General features: G+C 53.0%; 8 protein-coding genes across 8 annotated transcripts; 1 reads left to right on the top strand and 7 right to left on the bottom strand.

Moving 5' to 3' along the window:
• Positions 1–114: 114 nt before the first annotated feature.
• Positions 115–3053, bottom strand: PV08_02919 (ribonucleoside-diphosphate reductase large chain; the record flags this gene model as incomplete). The annotated part of the gene is made up of 5 exons (XM_016377276.1): positions 115–158; positions 213–273; positions 358–2724; positions 2780–2937; positions 3035–3053. 5 exons carry the CDS (start codon positions 3051–3053, stop codon positions 115–117), a joined length of 2649 nt encoding a protein of 882 aa, XP_016238846.1.
• A 960-nt stretch (positions 3054–4013) lies between these two features.
• Positions 4014–7109, bottom strand: PV08_02918 (uncharacterized protein; the record flags this gene model as incomplete). Its single annotated transcript, XM_016377275.1, has 1 exon — positions 4014–7109. One exon carries the CDS (start codon positions 7107–7109, stop codon positions 4014–4016), a length of 3096 nt encoding a protein of 1031 aa, XP_016238845.1.
• A 752-nt stretch (positions 7110–7861) lies between these two features.
• On the bottom strand, positions 7862–9178 carry PV08_02917 (chorismate synthase; the record flags this gene model as incomplete). The annotated part of the gene is made up of 2 exons (XM_016377274.1): positions 7862–8733; positions 8782–9178. 2 exons carry the CDS (start codon positions 9176–9178, stop codon positions 7862–7864), a joined length of 1269 nt encoding a protein of 422 aa, XP_016238844.1.
• Positions 9179–9734: 556 nt separating this feature from the next.
• On the bottom strand, positions 9735–11000 carry PV08_02916 (uncharacterized protein; the record flags this gene model as incomplete). The annotated part of the gene is made up of 3 exons (XM_016377273.1): positions 9735–9821; positions 9919–10858; positions 10969–11000. 3 exons carry the CDS (start codon positions 10998–11000, stop codon positions 9735–9737), a joined length of 1059 nt encoding a protein of 352 aa, XP_016238843.1.
• Positions 11001–11567: 567 nt separating this feature from the next.
• PV08_02915 (methionine aminopeptidase 2-1) lies at positions 11568–12992 on the bottom strand (the record flags this gene model as incomplete). Its single annotated transcript, XM_016377272.1, has 1 exon — positions 11568–12992. One exon carries the CDS (start codon positions 12990–12992, stop codon positions 11568–11570), a length of 1425 nt encoding a protein of 474 aa, XP_016238842.1.
• A 244-nt stretch (positions 12993–13236) lies between these two features.
• PV08_02914 (uncharacterized protein) lies at positions 13237–14202 on the top strand (the record flags this gene model as incomplete). The annotated part of the gene is made up of 1 exon (XM_016377271.1): positions 13237–14202. The coding sequence occupies one exon, from the start codon at positions 13237–13239 to the stop codon at positions 14200–14202; it is 966 nt and encodes a 321-aa protein (XP_016238841.1).
• Positions 14203–14726: 524 nt separating this feature from the next.
• PV08_02913 (uncharacterized protein) lies at positions 14727–16114 on the bottom strand (the record flags this gene model as incomplete). Its single annotated transcript, XM_016377270.1, has 5 exons — positions 14727–14876; positions 15052–15554; positions 15730–15869; positions 15927–16000; positions 16064–16114. The coding sequence occupies 5 exons, from the start codon at positions 16112–16114 to the stop codon at positions 14727–14729; spliced, it is 918 nt and encodes a 305-aa protein (XP_016238840.1).
• A 518-nt stretch (positions 16115–16632) lies between these two features.
• On the bottom strand, positions 16633–18450 carry PV08_02912 (asparagine synthase (glutamine-hydrolyzing); the record flags this gene model as incomplete). Its single annotated transcript, XM_016377269.1, has 2 exons — positions 16633–18367; positions 18425–18450. 2 exons carry the CDS (start codon positions 18448–18450, stop codon positions 16633–16635), a joined length of 1761 nt encoding a protein of 586 aa, XP_016238839.1.
• Between the last annotated feature and the right edge of the window lie 706 nt (positions 18451–19156).

Genomic DNA, 19156 nt, shown 5'->3' with positions numbered 1-19156 from the left:
ATGAAAACCATCCAAAATGTTTTGTGGCTCATTGGAAACGTGCTCGCTGGTGCACTTGACAGTGCCAGCAAACCAACCTTACCAACCCCAGCATACATTCAATACATCAATCATCTAACCACTGCACATGATGCATGCCTCCTTGTTCTCAATGGAACCTGTGACACACGTTAGTCTTGACCAACTACGACAGTCGGCGGGAAGAAACTTACACTGCAGAACTTTTTGAGCATAAATATCACCCTCACGCTCCTCTGAGTCGCTCTCCTTATCCTCATCTTGAAGAGCCTTGGTGGCTTCTCTATCCTCGAGGCTCTCCTCAATGATGGGATTTCCGACGGGGTCGGTGGGCAAGACCTTAGGGCTGGGTTCGCCACTGCTAGCACCGTCACTGAGACGGCTACGAGCAAGCTTGCTGGCGAGCTGCTTGTCTTCTGTTGGCGGAGGTGTCGATGTTGGGGTTGGGATTCCATTCATCGAGGTAGCTCCGCCGTGAAAGCTGGAGTTGGAGTTCTTGGAAGCATACATTGGTCGCACAGAGGAAGTCGTGTAACTCTGTCCATAACCGAGTGAGGTCCGCTTCTTAGGAGCACTTCGTTCCCGGGCAACATTGGTATCTGCGACCTTGAGCTGCTCCTGGTCCACGGTGAACTGAATGGGTTGGGTGGCTGCCATAGTTCGGAGATAGTACATGCCAGTCTTCAAGCCCATCTTCCAGCCGGCAAAGTGCATGGATGTGATCTTACCCATGGTTGGCTCTTTGAGATGAATGTTGAGTGACTGAGACTGATCGATGAAGGCACCACGGTCGGCAGCCATCTGCAGAACAGTACGCTGACTGATTTCCCAGACGGTCTTGTACAGAGCCTTAATGTCATCAGGGATGTTTGGAATGTTCTGAATCGATCCACCCTCGGCAATGATACGGTTCTTCATATTGTCAGACCAGAGACCCAGGTCGACCAGGTCCTTCAGCAGCCATGGGTTGACAACTTGGAATTCACCAGCCAACACACGTCGAGAATAGATGTTCGATGTGTATGGCTCAAAGCATTCGTTGTTACCCAAGATCTGGGAGGTCGATGCAGTAGGCATGGGAGCAACTAGCAGGGAGTTCCGGACACCGTGCTTAGCAATCTCTGCCTTCAGGCTATCCCAGTCCCAGAGGTCGGAAGGAGTGACATTCCACATGTCATATTGAAGGATGCCTTGTGAGACTGGGCTGCCCTCATACGTTTCATAGGTGCCTTGTTCCTTGGCAAGCTCACAAGAGGCTGTCAATGCGGCGTGATAAATGGTCTCGAAGATCTGAATGTTGAGCTGTCTGGCTTCTGGAGAGTCGAATGGTAGACGTAGTGCGAGGAAAGCATCCGCCAGACCTTGAACACCAAGACCAACAGGTCGATGTCTCATGTTGCTCTTCTTTGCCTCGGGTACCGGGTAGTAGTTGACGTCAATGATCTTGTTTAGGTTTCGAGTGACTACTTGGGTAACCTCGTGCAGGCGACCGAAGTCATACTCGCCAGTAGACTGATCGACGAAAGTCGGCAGTGCCAGCGAGGCAAGATTGCAGACAGCCACCTCATCAGGGGAAGTGAACTCGACAATCTCCGTGCACAAGTTTGAGCTTCGAATGGTGCCCAAGTTCTTCTGGTTGCTCTTCTCGTTGCATGCATCCTTGTACAGGATGTAAGGTGTACCGGTCTCAGTCTGAGCCTCAAGAATAGCATACCACAGCTTCTGAGCCTTGACAGTCTGGCGACCACGTCCTTCTTTTTCGTATTTCTCATAGAGAGCCTCGAACTTTTCGCCATAGACATCAGCAAGACCGGGAGCCTCATGAGGGCAGAAGAGGGTCCAATCCTGGTTTTTCTCAACACGCTTCATGAAAAGATCAGGAGTCCACAGGGCGTAGAATAGGTCACGAGCACGGACTTCTTCTTTGCCGTGGTTCTTCCTCAAGTTCAAAAAGTCGAAGACATCCGCATGCCATGGCTCCAGGTAGATGGCGAAGGCACCTGGGCGCTTGTTGCCACCTTGGTCGACATAACGTGCAGTGTTGTTGAAGACTCTTAGCATGGGGATGAGGCCATTGGAGGTACCGTTGGTGCCAGCAATGTATGAGCCAGTGGCACGAATGCAGTGAGCATTGAGACCAATACCGCCAGCGGTCTTGGAGATCATAGCACAGGTCTTGAGTGTATCGTAGATGCCCTCAATGCTGTCCTCCTTCATGTCAATCAAAAAGCATGAAGACAGTTGGGGCTGAGGCGTTCCAGCATTGAACAGGGTAGGAGAAGCGTGAGTAAAGCACTTCTGAGACATCAGATTGTAAGTCTCGATGGCCTTCTCGACGTCATCGCCATGAATACCAACAGACACACGCATCAACATGTGTTGTGGTCGTTCAGCAACTTGTTTGCCGATCTTGAGCAAGTATGATCTCTCCAACGTCTTGAAGCCAAAGTATTGGTAGTTGAAGTCTCGGTCATATACAATGGCCGAGTTGAGCTCATCGGCGTGCTTCATGACACACTCGTAAGTCTCTTTCGAGATCATGGGAGAAGGTTTTTGGTTCTTGGGGTTGACGTAATGGTAGAGATCTGAGATTACAGACGAGAACTGTTTCTTGGTCTGCTTGTGGAGGTTGGAAACAGCAATACGAGCCGCCAGTATGGCATAGTCGGGATGTGTGACGGTCATGTATGCTGCGGTCTCTGCGGCCTGGGTTGGAAATCAGCAAGGGCAACAGCGAGCCATAAGGTAGGATGAAACTCACGAGATTGTCTAGCTCAATGGTGGTAACACCTTGGTAAACACCAGAGATCACTTTCTGGGTGATAGCTGCTGCATCAACGTGTTCGGGATCAAGACCATAGCACAATCTCGAGACACGTGCTGTGATCTTGTCAAATTGAACGCGTTCTTTGCGTCCATCTAGAAAACTCTGTCAGCGAGAACGTCCGTGTCGACGAGTCTCTCGAGGACCCATCTCGTGAGCCGCCGGCCCCATCGAGGGATGAGGAAACCTTACCTCGTTTGAAGACGAACATGATGGCGATCTAGGGCGGTATCTTGCAATGCAGTTCAGTGAAGAGAGAAAAGTGGTGATGAGGTACCGGCAAAGACGAAGGGCACGGTAGAGGAAAAGCTTCCTCTTATGTGTCTATCTGCGTTCTTGCTAAGGACTTGTCGCTGTAGAAACGCAGGCAGCAGGAAGCAAAAGAGGCGTAGATGGGAGGAAACAAAGCAGAGAATGGATTGCAAAACAGTTATATGCAGGAACGCGCCTTGTCGAGACCCATTTAGTACGCGTTCTCGCGTTTTCGTTAATGAGCAGGACTTGGCCCCTCAATGTCACCCATATCGCCACTGCGTCATTCCCCGGCTTTTGAACCTTGTAATACTGTCTGACCAAATAATTCTGCTGCAAGTCTCCATTGCCACCGCAATATTGGTACAAAATGACTGTCTGACGTGAACAGCATTCGTCAGCAATTCCGGCTCCCTTTTCTGCCTGGGCCATTGGCATCTGCCGCAAGCCAACAACCAGCCTCCGTCGATGTTCGAGACTACATGGAAACATGCCATCCCCAGCAATGCCGGACGTGTGCTCGATTCTGTCAACCAAGTGTGTTGTGCAAAGGTCCCGAAATTACAGGTTTGCGCAGGAGCCCACCGATCTCGGCACGGGCTACAAGAACACCCCCCCGTCTACGCGCCTGAATCCGCCCACCATAAACATCGCTGACAAATGCACGGAGCGTTCCAAAAGTACCAATAAAGAGCAATGTTAACTTACTACTGTTAAGATAGATATAGAGAATATACAGTACATGACCAACCTCGACTCTCTAACTCCGTGGCTTGGCTCGAGACACGTCAACCTGCACCAAGTCCTACAAGATCAGATAGCCTGCCCAAACCCAGGCTCTATATCGCAAGAGCACAAGAACAAGTTAAGTACAAGAATGCAATGAAGAGTTTTGGTCCAGCCTCGCCCGCTGGTCCACTCAGTGCTCCCGCTCCTTTCCTTTCATTTGAGTCGTGGAGTCGTCAGGTTCATAGTCTTCATTATCACCCTCCCGAACACTGCTCATCCTCTTGATGTTTTCCCTCTCTCTGTCTTCTTCGTGGTCGGCTTCGCTTCTGTTGCTGCTTAAAAGACTCAACGCATCGGCGTTGACGACGCGCAGTTTCTCCTTCGGCACTGTGAACATGACCTGGACTACTCTTTTCTGCACGGCAGTCTCGACATCCCAGTCGTCGTCTTCGTCGCCCAGTTCCTCATCATTTTCGTCAACAGCTTGGCCCGGAAGAGGTTTCCTATGCGTTGAGGATGGCCCAGCTTCACCTCGAGCTGGCAGGTCTTCATCCCAGTCCTTGGCTCCGCGCTTCCCACGCCAGAATGACGATGCTCCTACGCTTAAAGCTCTGCTCGGAGCGAGGTCTATAATCTCAGGCCGCTTTGTCGGGCTAGATTGAGTACTCCGGGCTTCCAGCGCGCCGACGCGCTCATGGACATCGACGTTGCCAGTGCCTGTAAAAACGCGCCGCATACTACCAAGCAGATTCATGGCTCTCCGAGTCGTGCCGGAGAGACTGCTTGCATTCGCATACCTGTCTGCTAGAGTGCTCTCAGGCAACGTCCTGTATGACCGATTGTCCTGAGGCTGACCTCGCGTCTTGAGAAGACCTTGGCTCTCGCCCAGTGGAACTGGGGCCCAAGGATTCCCACGGGCAAACGCGTATTTGTCGGCATTATCACGGGCGTTTGGACGCCCGTTCGAGTCAGTGTTCAGCGAAACGCTTCGATTTGACGGCGCTCGAGAGAGCCCGCCATTGTTCGTGGTTTCATTCTGAGCTCCGCGGCCGCCGCCAAATCTGCTCATCGCAGCCGCTGCCCCTGCGAACAACGCATAACCCGCACTGACACTTCTTTGAGATACGTTGCGCGATATCGTGCCAGTCATAGACCTTTGGATTGAAGAGCTCGTGAACGCGCTGCTCTCAGACAAATTGCTTCCGGTGCGGTCTGACTTCTCTGGGGAACCTTGCCTTGATACGTCTCCACCAGTGGTTAGCGGAGGAAATGAAGAAAGATTTGAATGTGTTCGACTGTACGCTTGACTGGTACTCCTTGATACGCTGAAGGACTCCGCGGCAGATTGCCAGTCCTCCACCCAGCCTTCGACTTCTTTCTTTCGGCGGGCTGCCGGATCCTCGACGGCAGTTGTAGGGTCCTTGAATGGATCGCTTTTGATAGAATTGCCGTCTAGGTTGCCATGGAGACCCTTGATGCGCCTGGAAGAGCCACTTTGACTACCCTCGTCCTCTTCGTCGATCCGAAACATTGAGTCTGGCACCCCGGTTGGAGGGTGTTGATTGAAAGGTCCAAAACTCATGGATACTCTATTGCTCAGACTTCTCCTCAGCCCTCGCGTGGGACTGGGTACCTCCATCAGTACTCCAGTACGCTCTGCAAGCTTCGCATAATTCCCATCTTCATCGCGGGGGATTTCCAGCCTCCCAGGCTCCCCTGGAGCGTTAACTGGAGCCCAAGGATAAGGATTGCCGGAACTTTCAATATGCTTTTCCTGCAGCGCACCCCAACTAGCAGAGCGAAAATTAGGAGCATCCAAGTCATGATCAGGCGGAGGGCTGGGTGTTTGGAAGCGACTGCGACTGCCCAGCGCCTGCTCGCGCAACTCCTTCTCCCTTATGGCTCGCTTTTTCTGCAGTTTGCGCGAGTACAGAAGCCAAACGATGGCCACACCAGCGGCTGCTGCTATTCCTAGACCAAGACCGGCGCCCAGACCAGCCTTTTCCGCAGGTCGCAAGCCGGAGGATGAGGCACTGGATCCCGCAACAGCTGTGGGGGACCCAGACGGGTAAGGGTTCGTGTATGTACTGGACCAAGACATTGTCGTAATGTTAAGAAACAAGATGTCTCCCACGACCCCATCCCTCCTGCGTGTACTTGACTTGCCAATCGAGTACCCCCCGTATATCACCATGACATCTCCTGGTAGCAGAGCAGCACCGTGACCATAGACTCCTGACTCGGCGGAAAAAGGACTCGAAGATGCAGAAGGTGCCGTCCATTCCCAGTTCCCTTCGCCGCCGTAGCCTTGGCCAACTTCCAGTACTACCAGCTGCGGTTGTGCAGGAGTGGATACATCTCCCACCCATCCTCCCACCACAAGAATTCTGGATCCGTCAGAGGTCAGTACCGCGCTGTGTCCAGATCGAGGTTCGACCGTAGTCCCGTCCTGAGGCTGGGAAGCACCGACAAATGCCCAAGACTCCTGTGGTAGAGAAAATATCGCTAGTTGAGACATGTTGATGAATGCGGTTTGAGTGTGGCCACCGAGCAGAACGACATTCTGTTGCTGGGATACACTTGTGTCAGACGTGTTTGAAAAGACCGGTGTCAATGGTGTTATGGTGAGCCCAGCTTCTGCGATAGGTGGCGCTCTTGCTCCCGTCAGAGACAATTGATATGGTGAAATGCTCGAGGACCCAGAGCTTGGGGCCAGCGTCAACATAGTGTTCGAGTATGTGGCATCGGAAACCCAGTCGGCGGAATTGGGAGTGGATGTTTTGGGGCACATCCCCCCGAATACGTACAACGACACATCGTCACTGGAATCGGTCGGAGAAAACGAAAACCCGGCTGAGAGATATCTGAGCCGTACGGACGTGTCGTTTGTGGAAAGCGGATAATGTAGCCAGGTACTATTCGTCTCCCCGTCTTTTGTCTCCAGCCTCCACAGTCCAATCTCTTGCGTGCTGTTATTGCAGTCTCCTGCCAATACGGTGATGCCCTCCTCATCAGGTATCGCGATGAATGCTTCTGAAGCCGTTCCAGACAGAAATGGCAGATTTTCAGTCAGCGTATCCTTTGTCGACGTCGAATTGAAACCGTGAGAGACGTTTATCGAGTACAGTGAGAACTGGGAGGAGGACGACGACTGCGGCGTAAATATGTAAGCAAGGTCGCCATTCTTCGTGGGTATGATTCGTGTTGGGTTGTAGGGAAGTTGCGCAGACACAGGTGTAACCAAGGCCCAGAGACCGGCGTGAAACAGAGCGTGTAGGAGTAACATAACTCAGTGGTTGTCTTCAAGTCATTGTCGGGCAGTGTTGGTGTTTGGGATGTTGAGCAAATCCATCTGCGGCTGGCCAGTCGAGGAAGATGATGGCCCGGTTGCTGTTTTCAAGAGAGGTGGGAGTCGAGTCCCCTCTGATGCTACGACAAGGTTTCGACAGAGACTACACAGTCTGGAGGCTGGACTGCGTGAACTTTGTCGCGGGGCAATTGGACTGTATGTGGTACAAGGGTCGTAAACAGATGCGGATAGTCGCCAGCCACGCTGACCACAAGTCTAAACCTAGGGTTCCTGGGCGACCAGCGGTCGTGCGAGGTTTGCAGCAGTCATCAAACGGGCCCAATAGGCTTGGAGTGTCTGCAATAGATGTGGCTCCTTGTGCAAATGCCAAAGAATTGGGTGCATGGACGGCGTGAGGCAGCGTGTTTTGATTGGGTCTGTTGTCACGACAACCGCGTGAGATTGAGATAGCCGAATCGAGCCAAGTCCAGCATGTGAAGCATTGTTTCATGCGACCTTTGCCCTGACCTTGTGTATACGCTATTATTGCGCCATCGAACCATGGCTAAAAACTTAAGATGCAGATGGCGTACTCGTACCCCTCAGCGCCTTACTTTTGGTACGGATACTACAGTCACAAAGTCTAGGGGAACCATAGCCCTGTCTACGCAGTATGTACATGGAGAATCCAGCCCCAATCACGCGGAAAAAGGTGCCGGCATCCTCTTAGCGGAGCAATCCTTCCAATGTCAGTTCGTGCCATTGCTTGACACAGCCTTGAGATGCTCGCCGACCTTTTTGAAATCCGCCGCAGTGCCCGTCTCTTTGGCCGGTAGCGTTGTCTTCAGGGGGGGCAGAGCGCTCCTGGCGCTCTCCCTGGCGACTTGTGAAAGGAGAGCATCCATTACAACCAAAGCCGACATAGCCTCGACGATTGGCACGGCTCTGGGGACGACACAGGGATCATGTCGACCTTTGGCCTCCAGAAGACCATCTTCACCGGCGAATGTGGCCGTTTGCTGTGCCTGCCCGATCGTTGCGGGAGGTTTGAAGGCTACTCTGAAATAAATGTGTTGCCCGTTCGTAATACCGCCCTGGATTCCGCCAGAATTGTTTGTTTTGGTAATTAATCTCCTTTTCCCGCTATCATCCGGCCCTGTGGCCATGAAAGGGTCGTTATGGATTGAACCTGGTACTTCACAACCGCCGAATCCAGAACCGATCTCAAAGCCTTTGGTAGCTGGTATGCTCAGCATAGCTTTGGCCAGCTCTGCTTCGAGCTTGTCAAAGCAAGGTTCTCCAAGCCCGATCGGGCAATTTCGGATCACACAAGTCACTGTTCCCCCAATGCTGTCACTGGCGTCGCGGAACTTCTCGATCACTTTCGTCATGCGCTCCATGGCACCTGCATCTGGACATCGAACAGGAATAAAAGAATCGACTTCTTGTCTCGTGACTTTTGAGATCAGAGACAGAAATTCTGGATTGGTTGAAGGCGACGGATGATCGACGGTTGGAGGGAAAAGGTGCTCTGCTCCCACCGATGTAACAAAGGCGACAATCTCAACACCATGCGCCAGAGACAAGTACTTCTCTGCAATGGCACCGGCGGCCACTCTGCCTGCGAGGGTTTAGGACATGATATCGGATGCAGCGGCAAAAGTCATACCTATCGTTTCACGGGCGCTGCTTCTGCCTCCGCCACTGCTCGCCTTCACGCCGTACTTTTCTAGGTAAGTAAAATCGGCGTGGCTCGGTCGAGGGTAGAGATCCATTGTCTTTCCGCCGTAATCCTTTGGCCGTTGGTCTTCATTCCGTACTATGAGACCGATGGGCGTCCCAAGCGTTACACCGAACTCAGTCCCTGACTGGATTTCGACCCGATCTTTTTCGTTTCTTGGGGTAGTCAATGCGGATTGACCAGGTCTCCGCCGGGTCAGTTGCGGTTGTATATCCGTCTCTGTCAGTTGCATTCCAGGCGGACAGCCATCCACAATACATCCAACCGAACGGCAATGTGACTCGCCATAGGTGGTGACCCGAAAATGTCTGCCGAATGTGGACATCTTTTGCACAAATCACCTGCGACCTCGCACGATGTATCACAGTTTGTTATCGTCTTCAAAGGGTGTTGAACAGTCAAAATAGTCATACGCAATTGAATTCCTAGTTGCTGTATTGAGGTCAAGGAAGTGGAGGAAGTTTTTCTGCATCTATGAGTCGTCGAGCATCCACTATGCCGAAGAAATCCCAGGAGGGAATCTAGAGCGAGGACAAGGCTTGCCAAGATGGTCACATGATCAGTCTCCTGACACTTCTCCCGCCTGCTGTGGCCGTTACAACAACCCACTCCGAATACTCCGTGCTTGAGTAGTGGAAGATTTCATCGATCGTTCGTTGACGAACGACGGGGCAGTAATAGCCAGCATGCTAACTTAGTGCCCAGCTGCTATAAAATCTTTTCTGCAATAGCGGCGGGTCACCATGCGAGCCCAGGCTGACGGAGCGAGCTGAGGTCGCGAGGCATCATCGATCCTTGGACCGCAGCAGTCATGTCCTGAACTCGGACAAGCTGACGATACTTTGACATTATGTATCATTATTCATGGCATCACATATTCCTCAAAGCGATGGTTTCAATGCACTCCGCTGTCCCTTGGCCACCAAGTCGGCTATCTCCCGTGCAACGCCCCAAGATAATTCGTAACCCTGCTTGTCCGTTAGCGTACCATGATACCACGGCAAGGTGAGGTGGTCAGTGGACTGGCCACCTGGACAGCAATCGAAGAAAGGACATAAGACTCACCGAACCACCCGCACCATAAGCATGCACGAGTTGCAAAGTCCTCTTCTCTTTGCCTTTGTCGGGGTCGACCTCCATCATTTCCGTGCACAGTCTCAGTCCTCCTCTTCTCGTCGGCCTCCGGCCCACGATATCTCTAATGACTTCAAAACCCCCTTCTGCAGTTATGGGCGGGTACATGGCGGCAGCACGCTCCAGCAGCGTCCTCCGTACCTCCTCACTCGCCCCCAACGACCAATCGCCCGGATTCTTCGTCCCTCCAATCACCGTCCCACCCTCCAATGGCCTCGGGATGATGAAGGTCCAGCTTCCATCCTTGTTCTGCTGCGTGATGGTCCTGTCACAGGCGTTCTTCACAAGACATGTCTGCCCCTTCGTTGGGAAGCACTCGGCATCTCCAAACCCGACTCCAGAACAGTTGACGACCACGGCACTTCGCGGCGCGACGTGCGGAACCTCAAGTAAATTGACCAGTCTCATGCGCAACGTTTTCCCACCGCGGTGGATGAATCGCCGCATCAAGAACGCGCAGTAGACGGGAGAATTCAGGCTCCACGTGCGGTATGTGCTGCCCCATTGCACACCGCTGGGTAGTTCTGACTTGTCGAGAACCCTAAACCCATCGATGTCGCCGTAGCCTCCTCGTAGACCGACGTAGCTCTCGGGAGGAGCCTCGAGGTACTCGTACGCGTTCATGAACTTTATGCCGGCTTCCGGGTGCGAAGAAGCCTGGTCGCGGAGCACTGCGTTCGTCACAGTCATGAGTTTCTGAGCACGGATATCGGCCGGCGTCAGAGCCGGCATGGGTCGATAGTGCGCGCCGGCCCAGGGTGAAGCGTAGTTGATAGATTCATCGCCTGGAAATTCTGATGCTATGATCAACACCCGTTGCTTTGTATGTTCTTGCAGCGTCAATGCAGCCGTGAGACCAAGGACACCAGCGCTACGACGTGTCAGTACGCAAGTACGGCTTCGTATACAAGGAGCATTCCAGTATCCATGCGGAGTAGCGAGTGATATGACGCGAATCGGTAAGAAAGTCAGGCTACTCACCCTACGACAACAATTTCTGAATTTTCAGCCATGGTGAAGAGAACACTGTTTAAACGACATCAAATATAAGATGCCCAGGACCTTCTGCGAAAGTAGACATGCGTGGAAAGGTAGAAGTGGACTGACTCTAAAGAATAGGGCGTTGTAGTTATCAAGCCCAGAATTCTGACGGCATATTATTTTTCCGAGATGTTGCAAGGCGCAACTCGCAACTTTGGGATTTTATACCATGATATTCGGAGAAGCCCTCGACGATGCCGGGGATCGATGGACTCCATACTCCGTACAACTAGAGCAAAATGACAGTGGACGGTTCAATGGATACTATTGCTAACGCGCCGAATTTCAGGCTAAACGTAAGAAGAACTCGTTAGAGATATCATGTTTTGGGAGTCCTTCAATACAGCCAAGATAAATGCTTTTTCATTCATTTCATAACGTGTGACGGCAAATGTCGATACTTGAGATGTTGATGGGGCTCTTGCGGTCCTGCCACGGTGGGAAACTTGCATTGAATACTCGTCCCTCCGTTTCCTGGGGGCCATAATTGTATCCCAAGGCTTCAAAGTGCTGTGGCTGGCTCCACCCTTTCTCACACCCTAGTAATCATCACCACGACTGACAACTTCCTTGACATTTGGCCTGAGCAAGATTGTATGCTCAAACTGCGCGGTGTAGCTGCCCTTCACGTCCACTAGAGGCGGGTAAGCCTCAACGATGCCTGACTGAACCAAGTTGTTCAATCCGAGTAGATATTTCTCCTGTCCAAGCCGATCAAGATACCGACGACACCAAGGGAGCGTTCCAAAATTCTTCTTGATGACATTCAATAGCGATCTCGCGCTTTGCACGCGCAGGGCAGTGTTCGGAGCATCGGATCGCAGAGCATAGTGTGAAACTTCCAGGTCATCCACAACATAGCCACGCCCAGTACTGCCGAATGTTTCGATTGCAAAAATCTCCCCTTCTTCCATCTTGGTTTGATCACCACCTTTCACGATGGGCACACTCTTCCCACCGTGAATACTGTGCTGCACGATGTCGTGGCCGTTCAGGTTTCGGATGGCCTTGACAGGGTAGGTTTTCCCGTCAAGCTCGACTTCGTAGGATTCCATAGCTTCTTGGATGGCGGCGCCGATATCACAAACGCGCACGTCGATTCCGGCCTCACGAATGCCGGTGTTCGTCGCATCCTTGACCGCCGCTAGGAGATTGTCGTACTTGGGATCAAAAGTCATGGTGAATGCCGAGTCCACGATCCGTCCGTTTACGTGCACACCGAAATCCACCTTCATGACATCTTGCTCGCCGAGCACCCACTTGTTTCCTGCGTTCGGTGTGTAATGCGCTGCAATATGATTGATGCTCAATCCGGTGGGAAAGCCAACACCACCTTTGATATTATCGCCTTCTTCGAGACCCCAGTGCCCTGTGAGCGCACGGGTGCCGTCCTCAATGCCCTCCGCAATTTCCGTCAAGGTCATACCCGGCTTGATGTTGGCCTGCGCCCATTTGCGCACCTGGCGGTGGACCTCAGCGCCCTGTCGGTACTCCTGCAAGAAGTCGTTGTTGATACGATCCAGATGGCGCTTCTCCTCGTTCGTCGTACGGTAAGCATTGTCGTTCTTGTATTCGACCTCTTCGCCAACCGGGTAGCCGTTGGGGAAGAGTTGGCTCAAGAGGACGCGCGGAGGGTCGGACTGTACTTTGGGAGTGGTCTTCTTCTTCTTTGGCTTCTTCTTCTTCTTCTTTTTTGCCGCACCGGTTGCTGTGTTTCCGGTGCCAGGTGCAGTCGCATCGTCGTCGTCGGAGTCGTCCTGGTCTGAGAGATGGCCGTTTACGCCGTTGGTGCCGTGGGCCGGAGAGTTGGCCGCGGGGGCAGCGCTGCCGTTGAGAGCGAGCTTGGACAGCTCGTCTGCTGTTTTGGCTGCCATGGCACGAGATTCAACTGTGCCACGGTGAAAACTCGTGTTGTTGGAGGGGGAAATACCAGGCTGCGTTGTAGTGACTTTTCTCTCGCCCATAATGGTAGGCACCGAATCTGGCTCGGGCGGGAAAAATTGCGGGCGAGCCAGAACCCGCCAATGAGCGAAACCACGCAGTGTCAGAAACTGCAAGACGTCACATACTGCAATTCGTCCCTATCGCTGCTACTCGTATCAATCAAATCAACAAACTTGCATGATGCCTTGAGGTCGGCCTCTATACTCGTCTATCTGCACCCATCCAAACAATAACCAGCGTAGCACCTCGATCCAAGTATGAGGCATGATCCTACGCCCGACTTCCTTCTCAACTATCACATCGCTCCGTATCGGTTCCTTTCACGGCCGAATTCTTGACCAAAAATGCACACGCACACGGAGCCTATCCACCTATGCCTCTACGAACAACTCCACTCCTAATTTGAAATTGAAGAGTCCGAAGGCACGAGGACAGATACGTGCATTCTCGCATTCTCGCCTGCGTTCGTCGTCCGCGGATCCCCCGAATCACTATGCGATCCTGCGCATGCCTCCCGACGCCACAGCGTCGGAGCTCAAGAAACAATTCTACGTCCTGAGCAAGGAAACCCACCCGGACCGCAACCGACAGGACCCCAAAGCCGCCGAGCGCTTCGCCCAGATCTCGGAATCATACAGTGTCCTCGCCAACCCGGAGAAGAGACGACGGTACGACAGAGACGTGTACCACGTGCACCACGGCCATCATTCACACTCCCACTCGCGAGCACATCACGCCCACGGACACCACTCTTCGCACACGGCGCGAAAAACCTACGCCGGCTCGCGACCGGCAACGGGTCTCTCGAAGCGCCGCAGCGCGTTCAAGGGCCCTCCACCTTCATTCTACGCCCACGGGAAACCCAGCGCAAACACGACGAGCCACGCGCAAGCGCAGGCTCAGGCAGGTACGTTCAACTCGGCAGCATTTACCGACGCCGACGCCGCGGGAACTGGTTTCGCCTTCGATCCACAAAGCACGTTCAAGACGCAGACTCACGAAGACTACCGGCGTGCGAACCGACGTGCGGCAGAGGTGGAAGCCGCACGGGCCGCGGCCGCCGAGGAGAACGACTTCTGGGGTCGGTTCATCGTGGTTGCTGGCGTAATAGTGCTCGGCGTCAGTGTCGGCACGATCGTGATCAGCATGGCGAACACTCCGAGGGGCGGGCTCACGCGAGCAGATGGTAGTCGGAGGGATGGCCCGCGCAATGAGTGGACGAAAGCATGATGACATCGGAACGACCCAGGCTGGTAGCTGGTTCAACAGTATTCGACTGTGTGTATACTAGAGAAGGAAGAAATGTCTGGAGGACGCGAGTTTAGATTTTTTTGCGAGAACGTCGTCGTATCCTTCCTGAATATACAGATCGATGGCAGACTGCTCCCATGCGTTGGCCAAATTTTATGATAGATGGGATCAGGGCCTGTGAAGAGATCACACGGCGACAGTCTCGAACGACCAAAGTACGGCACGGAATGACTTCAATGTAGCAATGTGAAAAGGCGAGCTTTGGGTAGAAGAAGAAGATTTGTTACATTCTCGTGACTAATGCCTCATCAAGACGTGGAAAGTCGAATGACGATCCTCTTTTCCCGTCGAACTTGGAAACAGCGCCAGATCAAAATGGACATCCTTCTCCCCCTCTATGCCCCTCCCCGCGTCGCCGTTCTTATTCTGTACAATCTGAACCGGCACGCTGCCCATGATGCTCGAACATACAGTGGATAGGCAGGGCAATGTTTGGTGCGCATCTATCCTTCGAAGGTGAAGGAGGCGCCGACCTTGTGAGCGGCTTGGTTGAGGTTCTGGGTGTCGAGGCTGGCGCCGAGGCCGAGAGTGACTCCAGTGCCGAGCTTGACGTTGTAGGCGAGAGCGGCAATACCGCGGTCGTTGATCTTGGCCTACAAGTGAAGGGTTCTGTGTCAGTTTCTGGATAACTCCAATCTCAATTTCAACAGAGAATTAATTGGTGCCTGCGGTCTCCAAGAGACGAACAGGTTCTCTCATCAGGCCATTTCATGGGATCCCTCGGGAAGAGGAGGTTGTCCGCAAACACAGAAAAAATCCACGACGTACCTTTGCGAACGAGCTTGGGTCGAGCTTGTACTTGGTCGCAACCTCCAGACCGACGTTGCTACCTGCGGTGGAGTCCCAGGTTGCCTTGGCGCCGGCCTCAACCTCGGTGTTGACCTTGTGGTAGTAGCTCGCGCTGAAGACGCTCAGGTTGTTCGTCGAGGTGACGGCGGCGGCGTAGCTGCCCTGCGAGTATCCGGCGGCAAGAGCGTAGCGGGTGATGGCGGCCTTGCCGACATCGTAACCTCCTTCTGCGCCGATGAGGAAACCCTCATGGCCGAGCGTGACGTCGAAGGTGGCAGTGGGGCCCTTGAAAAGATCGGTGAACAGGCGGGTGTGGATGTTGGGCTGCTTGTAGAACAAGTTGAGCTTGCCACCGTAGGTGCTCTTCGCCGGGAGGTAGTTGGACAGGACCTCGGCCTTGAGACCCTTGGTCAGGTTGTCCTCTAGCTCGACCTTGAAGTCTAGGCTGTTTGCGGTGGTCCAGGTGTTTGTGATGGTGAGGCCTGCAGACGCAATTCAGATCAGCCAAAAAAAATGATCAGATCACAGGAAAGCTACGCTTCTCACGACACAGGCACGTTTTATCGCAAGATCGAACGCCCCCCGTGTGGTGCGCGGACCACTACCACCCCCAACGCAAAGAATTGTTCAAAAGGTGCGCGAAAATAGGAGCCATACCAGCAGCCTTATCGGAGTATTTTCCTTCAATCTTGCCCCTGCCGTTAATATGTGATATTATGAAGTGTTTTTGTGATATCGTTGTGCTCACCGAGCCAGAAATAGGTCCATCGTGGGCAGATTTTCCCTTGACGTTGAAGCTGTGGAAATTTGATCAGAGCCTGCTCAGTTCCGAAGTGCCACCTAGGAAATCATACGTAACGCCGTTGGGAGCTTTGGACTTGACCTCGAGGTTGGCGGCGGTGGTGTGGTAGAAGTCCTTGTTGAGGAGCTGCGAATGACTGTCAGTGATGCCCGCATTGCATGGCGGCGGCGGGACGAGAAGCTTCCTTACATCGTTCGCTGGCTTAGCGATGTCGCTGAAAGGGACAGGAACACCGGACATGATGGCGGTAGGGGTAGTGAAAGGGACTGTAGAGGAGATGCTAGATACGACGAGTGCGCAGGGTCAGGAGAAAGCGACAGAGTGATCAGATGGACACTCAATCGGGGCGGAACATGAAGCTCAAGCAATGTTTTCGTTCTCCAACTCCGAGGGCCAATCAGCGCTCCATTTTCAGCAACGTCGCGGTCGGAAAACTTCCCCTGAAAGACCGTGTTTCGGCAAAAGCAGGAAGCGCTTGTACTGGCCACATATACAGTGGAACAGAGTCCTCATACAGATACTCAAACTACGTAGGTGCCTAGACATTGGAAACAGTCTATTTGTATACAGGGGTATGTCCATTGTGTTACTACTATTTGCCGCGAAACTATCCATATCCCACCTCCTGCAGGTCTCATACGTGAACAAATGGAAGAGATCCGCCTATGAGCTTTTGTTGAGCTTTTCGACTTTTGATTCATTGATCGAAAGAAAACCACTCCAACTCCGACCAATATAGCTGAACCCTCTGATATTCCTCATGATGAAACCACTTCTCCATTCTCATATCTTGCAACATGAGTCGCAATAGCTCTGCCGCTGGGATCGGTCTGCTTTGACCATGTCGGAGTCCATCGCATGACGGTTGACGCGCAATATGGCGGGAAATGCTGGTCAAACATCGTTCGGTACCAGTAGGCTTCCTTGCTGTCAGGAATATCGTCGCCCCATTCTGCTTTGGGGTTCTTCATCATCTCGTCAGTGACGTTAAGCTCCGCATTGTCTTTAAGGGCGTCAATCCAACCATAGCCGACACCATCGCTGAACTGCTCCTTTTGCCGCCATAGGATGTTATCGGGAAGATAAGGTTTGGTCTCCGGTTCGTCCGTCGTGTCGAATGCCTTCCGGATAATGTACTTCTCGATTCTGTCCTTGGTGATCATTTTGTCAGCTGGGTCGATGTTCATGGCCACTTCTAGGAATTGCTTGTCCAGGAAGGGTACTCGGGCTTCCAATCCCCAAGCTGAAGTCGACTTGTTGGCACGAAGACAATCTGCCAGGTGAAGGTTCTTCACTCTGCGCACGGTCTCCCTGTGGAACTCTTCCCTGTTGGGGGCGGCATGGAAGTACAGATACCCGCCAAAGATCTCGTCACTCCCCTCGCCACTCAGCACCATCTTTACTCCCATCGCCTTGATCTTCCTGCTGAGAAGATACATGGGTGTTGAAGCGCGGATGGTCGTTACGTCGTAAGTCTCAAGGTGGTAGATGACATCTGACAAGGCATCGAGACCCTCCTGGATGGTAAATGTGAAGTCGTGATGCTTGGTGCCCAGGAACTTGGCTACCTCGAGGGCTGCTTTTGTGTCTGGCGCACCAGGGAGACCAATGGAGAAGGAGTGGAGCTGGGGGAGGAATGTAACGGTGGACAGCTCATCCTCGTCGTCGATTCCAACGAGCTTGGCACCAGTCTGGGGTGTATCGCCGTTGATCTCGCTACTTGCACCATTGGTTTGGGAGGAGATGAGTTCGCGCTGACGGAGTGATTCTCGCTGGGCAATAGAAGCGACCAAGCTGGAATCAAGTCCACCAGACAGAAGGACACCGTATGGGACTTCAGCCATAAGTCTCTTCAGCACAGATTTCTCCAGCGTCTTTCTGAGGAGTTTGTAGTCCACAGGCGTTGAAGGAACCTTCTCCGGATCCCACCATGAGGGTTCAAAGTATCTGGTGAGCTTGTCGGTTTTCGAGTCATAAACGTGGCCAGGAGGGAAAGATTCGATGCTGTCGCAAACCGGGGCCAAGGCTTTCAGTTCGGAAGCAAAGAAGACTGCACCCGGCGTGGTGCTCGATCGGCCGAGATAGAAAGAGGTAATGCCAATGGGATCCCGGGCGGCAATCGTTCGATCTTGGGTCTTGTCGTAGAGAACGAATGAAAACATGCCGTCCAGGTGCTTGGGGGCATCGATCCCGTACTGCATGTACAGTGGGATTATAACCTCGCAATCACTGTGCGTCTTGAAGTTGTATGGCTCCTGCAGGTGTTTACGCAGGATTCGGTGATTGTAGATCTCGCCATTGACGGCCAGGGCAATGCTTCCTTCATCGTTCACAAGAGGTTGTGCGCCGGTGTCGACACCCACAATGCTCAAGCGCTCATGGCAGAGAATTGTGTTGTTTCCAATCCAGTTGCCCGACCAGTCGGGACCACGGTGGCGGAGGCATTTGACACACTGCAGCGCAGTGGTTTTGAAGGTGGCTATCGACGGATGACTACAGATGGATTAGCACAAGCACCGCCGAAGCGCACAGTGGACAAGCCCAACTCACCCATGACAGGCAAAGATACCACACATGACTGCCCACGAAACAAAGAAACACCTTGCTTAGGAGGGCGTAGAGAGTGTGACTGTGTATGCAAGGACTGAGAAAGTGTGGGCGGGCGTGGGCGTGGGATAAATAAAAAAAGAGGCGACTGCGGCGTTGGTCCCGAAATTTTGGAGCGGGATGGATGACTCAATGCTCTCAGCTATTCGTGCGGATGCGGATACAGGACAGTATTGGAGCCCGGAGGACGGACGTCGCTGTGGCTCTGGCTCAGCAAAGTATCAGAGGCAGATCCAAAATTATTTTTCACTCATTCGACCATCTAGATATATGCGTACCGGCGCCCAAATCTGCCAGTACGGCTTCTGGTCCTCTGCTCCAAGGTGCGTTGCTGCGACTCGTCTCACCTCGAACCTGGTGCCTCGTCGCTCCTCACGGTCTGGTGCAGGCGAGATCTACCTGAGTCTGTATCCCACCTCGCTAGCTCCGACGATAAGAAAATCGGCTGACTACAACTGAGTCTATCACCTGCGGTGGAGCAGGAGACGCCGATGGCCGCCACTCACTTGCCCTCACCTCATCCTATTACGCCTGGTAAATTGGCTCTTGCGGCAGCTCAAAACGGGGTTTTCTCGCTTGTGCTACTGTATAGTTTCTACACCCGTCTTTGGACACGCGACTCTCTTGCTCGCTATTACACAGAGCCTGGCGCTTACTGGCGGGTGGATTTCCCCT

This window comes from Exophiala spinifera (genome assembly GCF_000836115.1).
Source record: "Exophiala spinifera strain CBS 89968 unplaced genomic scaffold supercont1.2, whole genome shotgun sequence".
NCBI classification, from domain to species: Eukaryota; Fungi; Ascomycota; class Eurotiomycetes; order Chaetothyriales; family Herpotrichiellaceae; genus Exophiala; species Exophiala spinifera.
The sequence above is the reverse complement of the archived record's forward strand: the minus strand, read 5'-3'. Positions and strand labels throughout refer to the sequence as shown.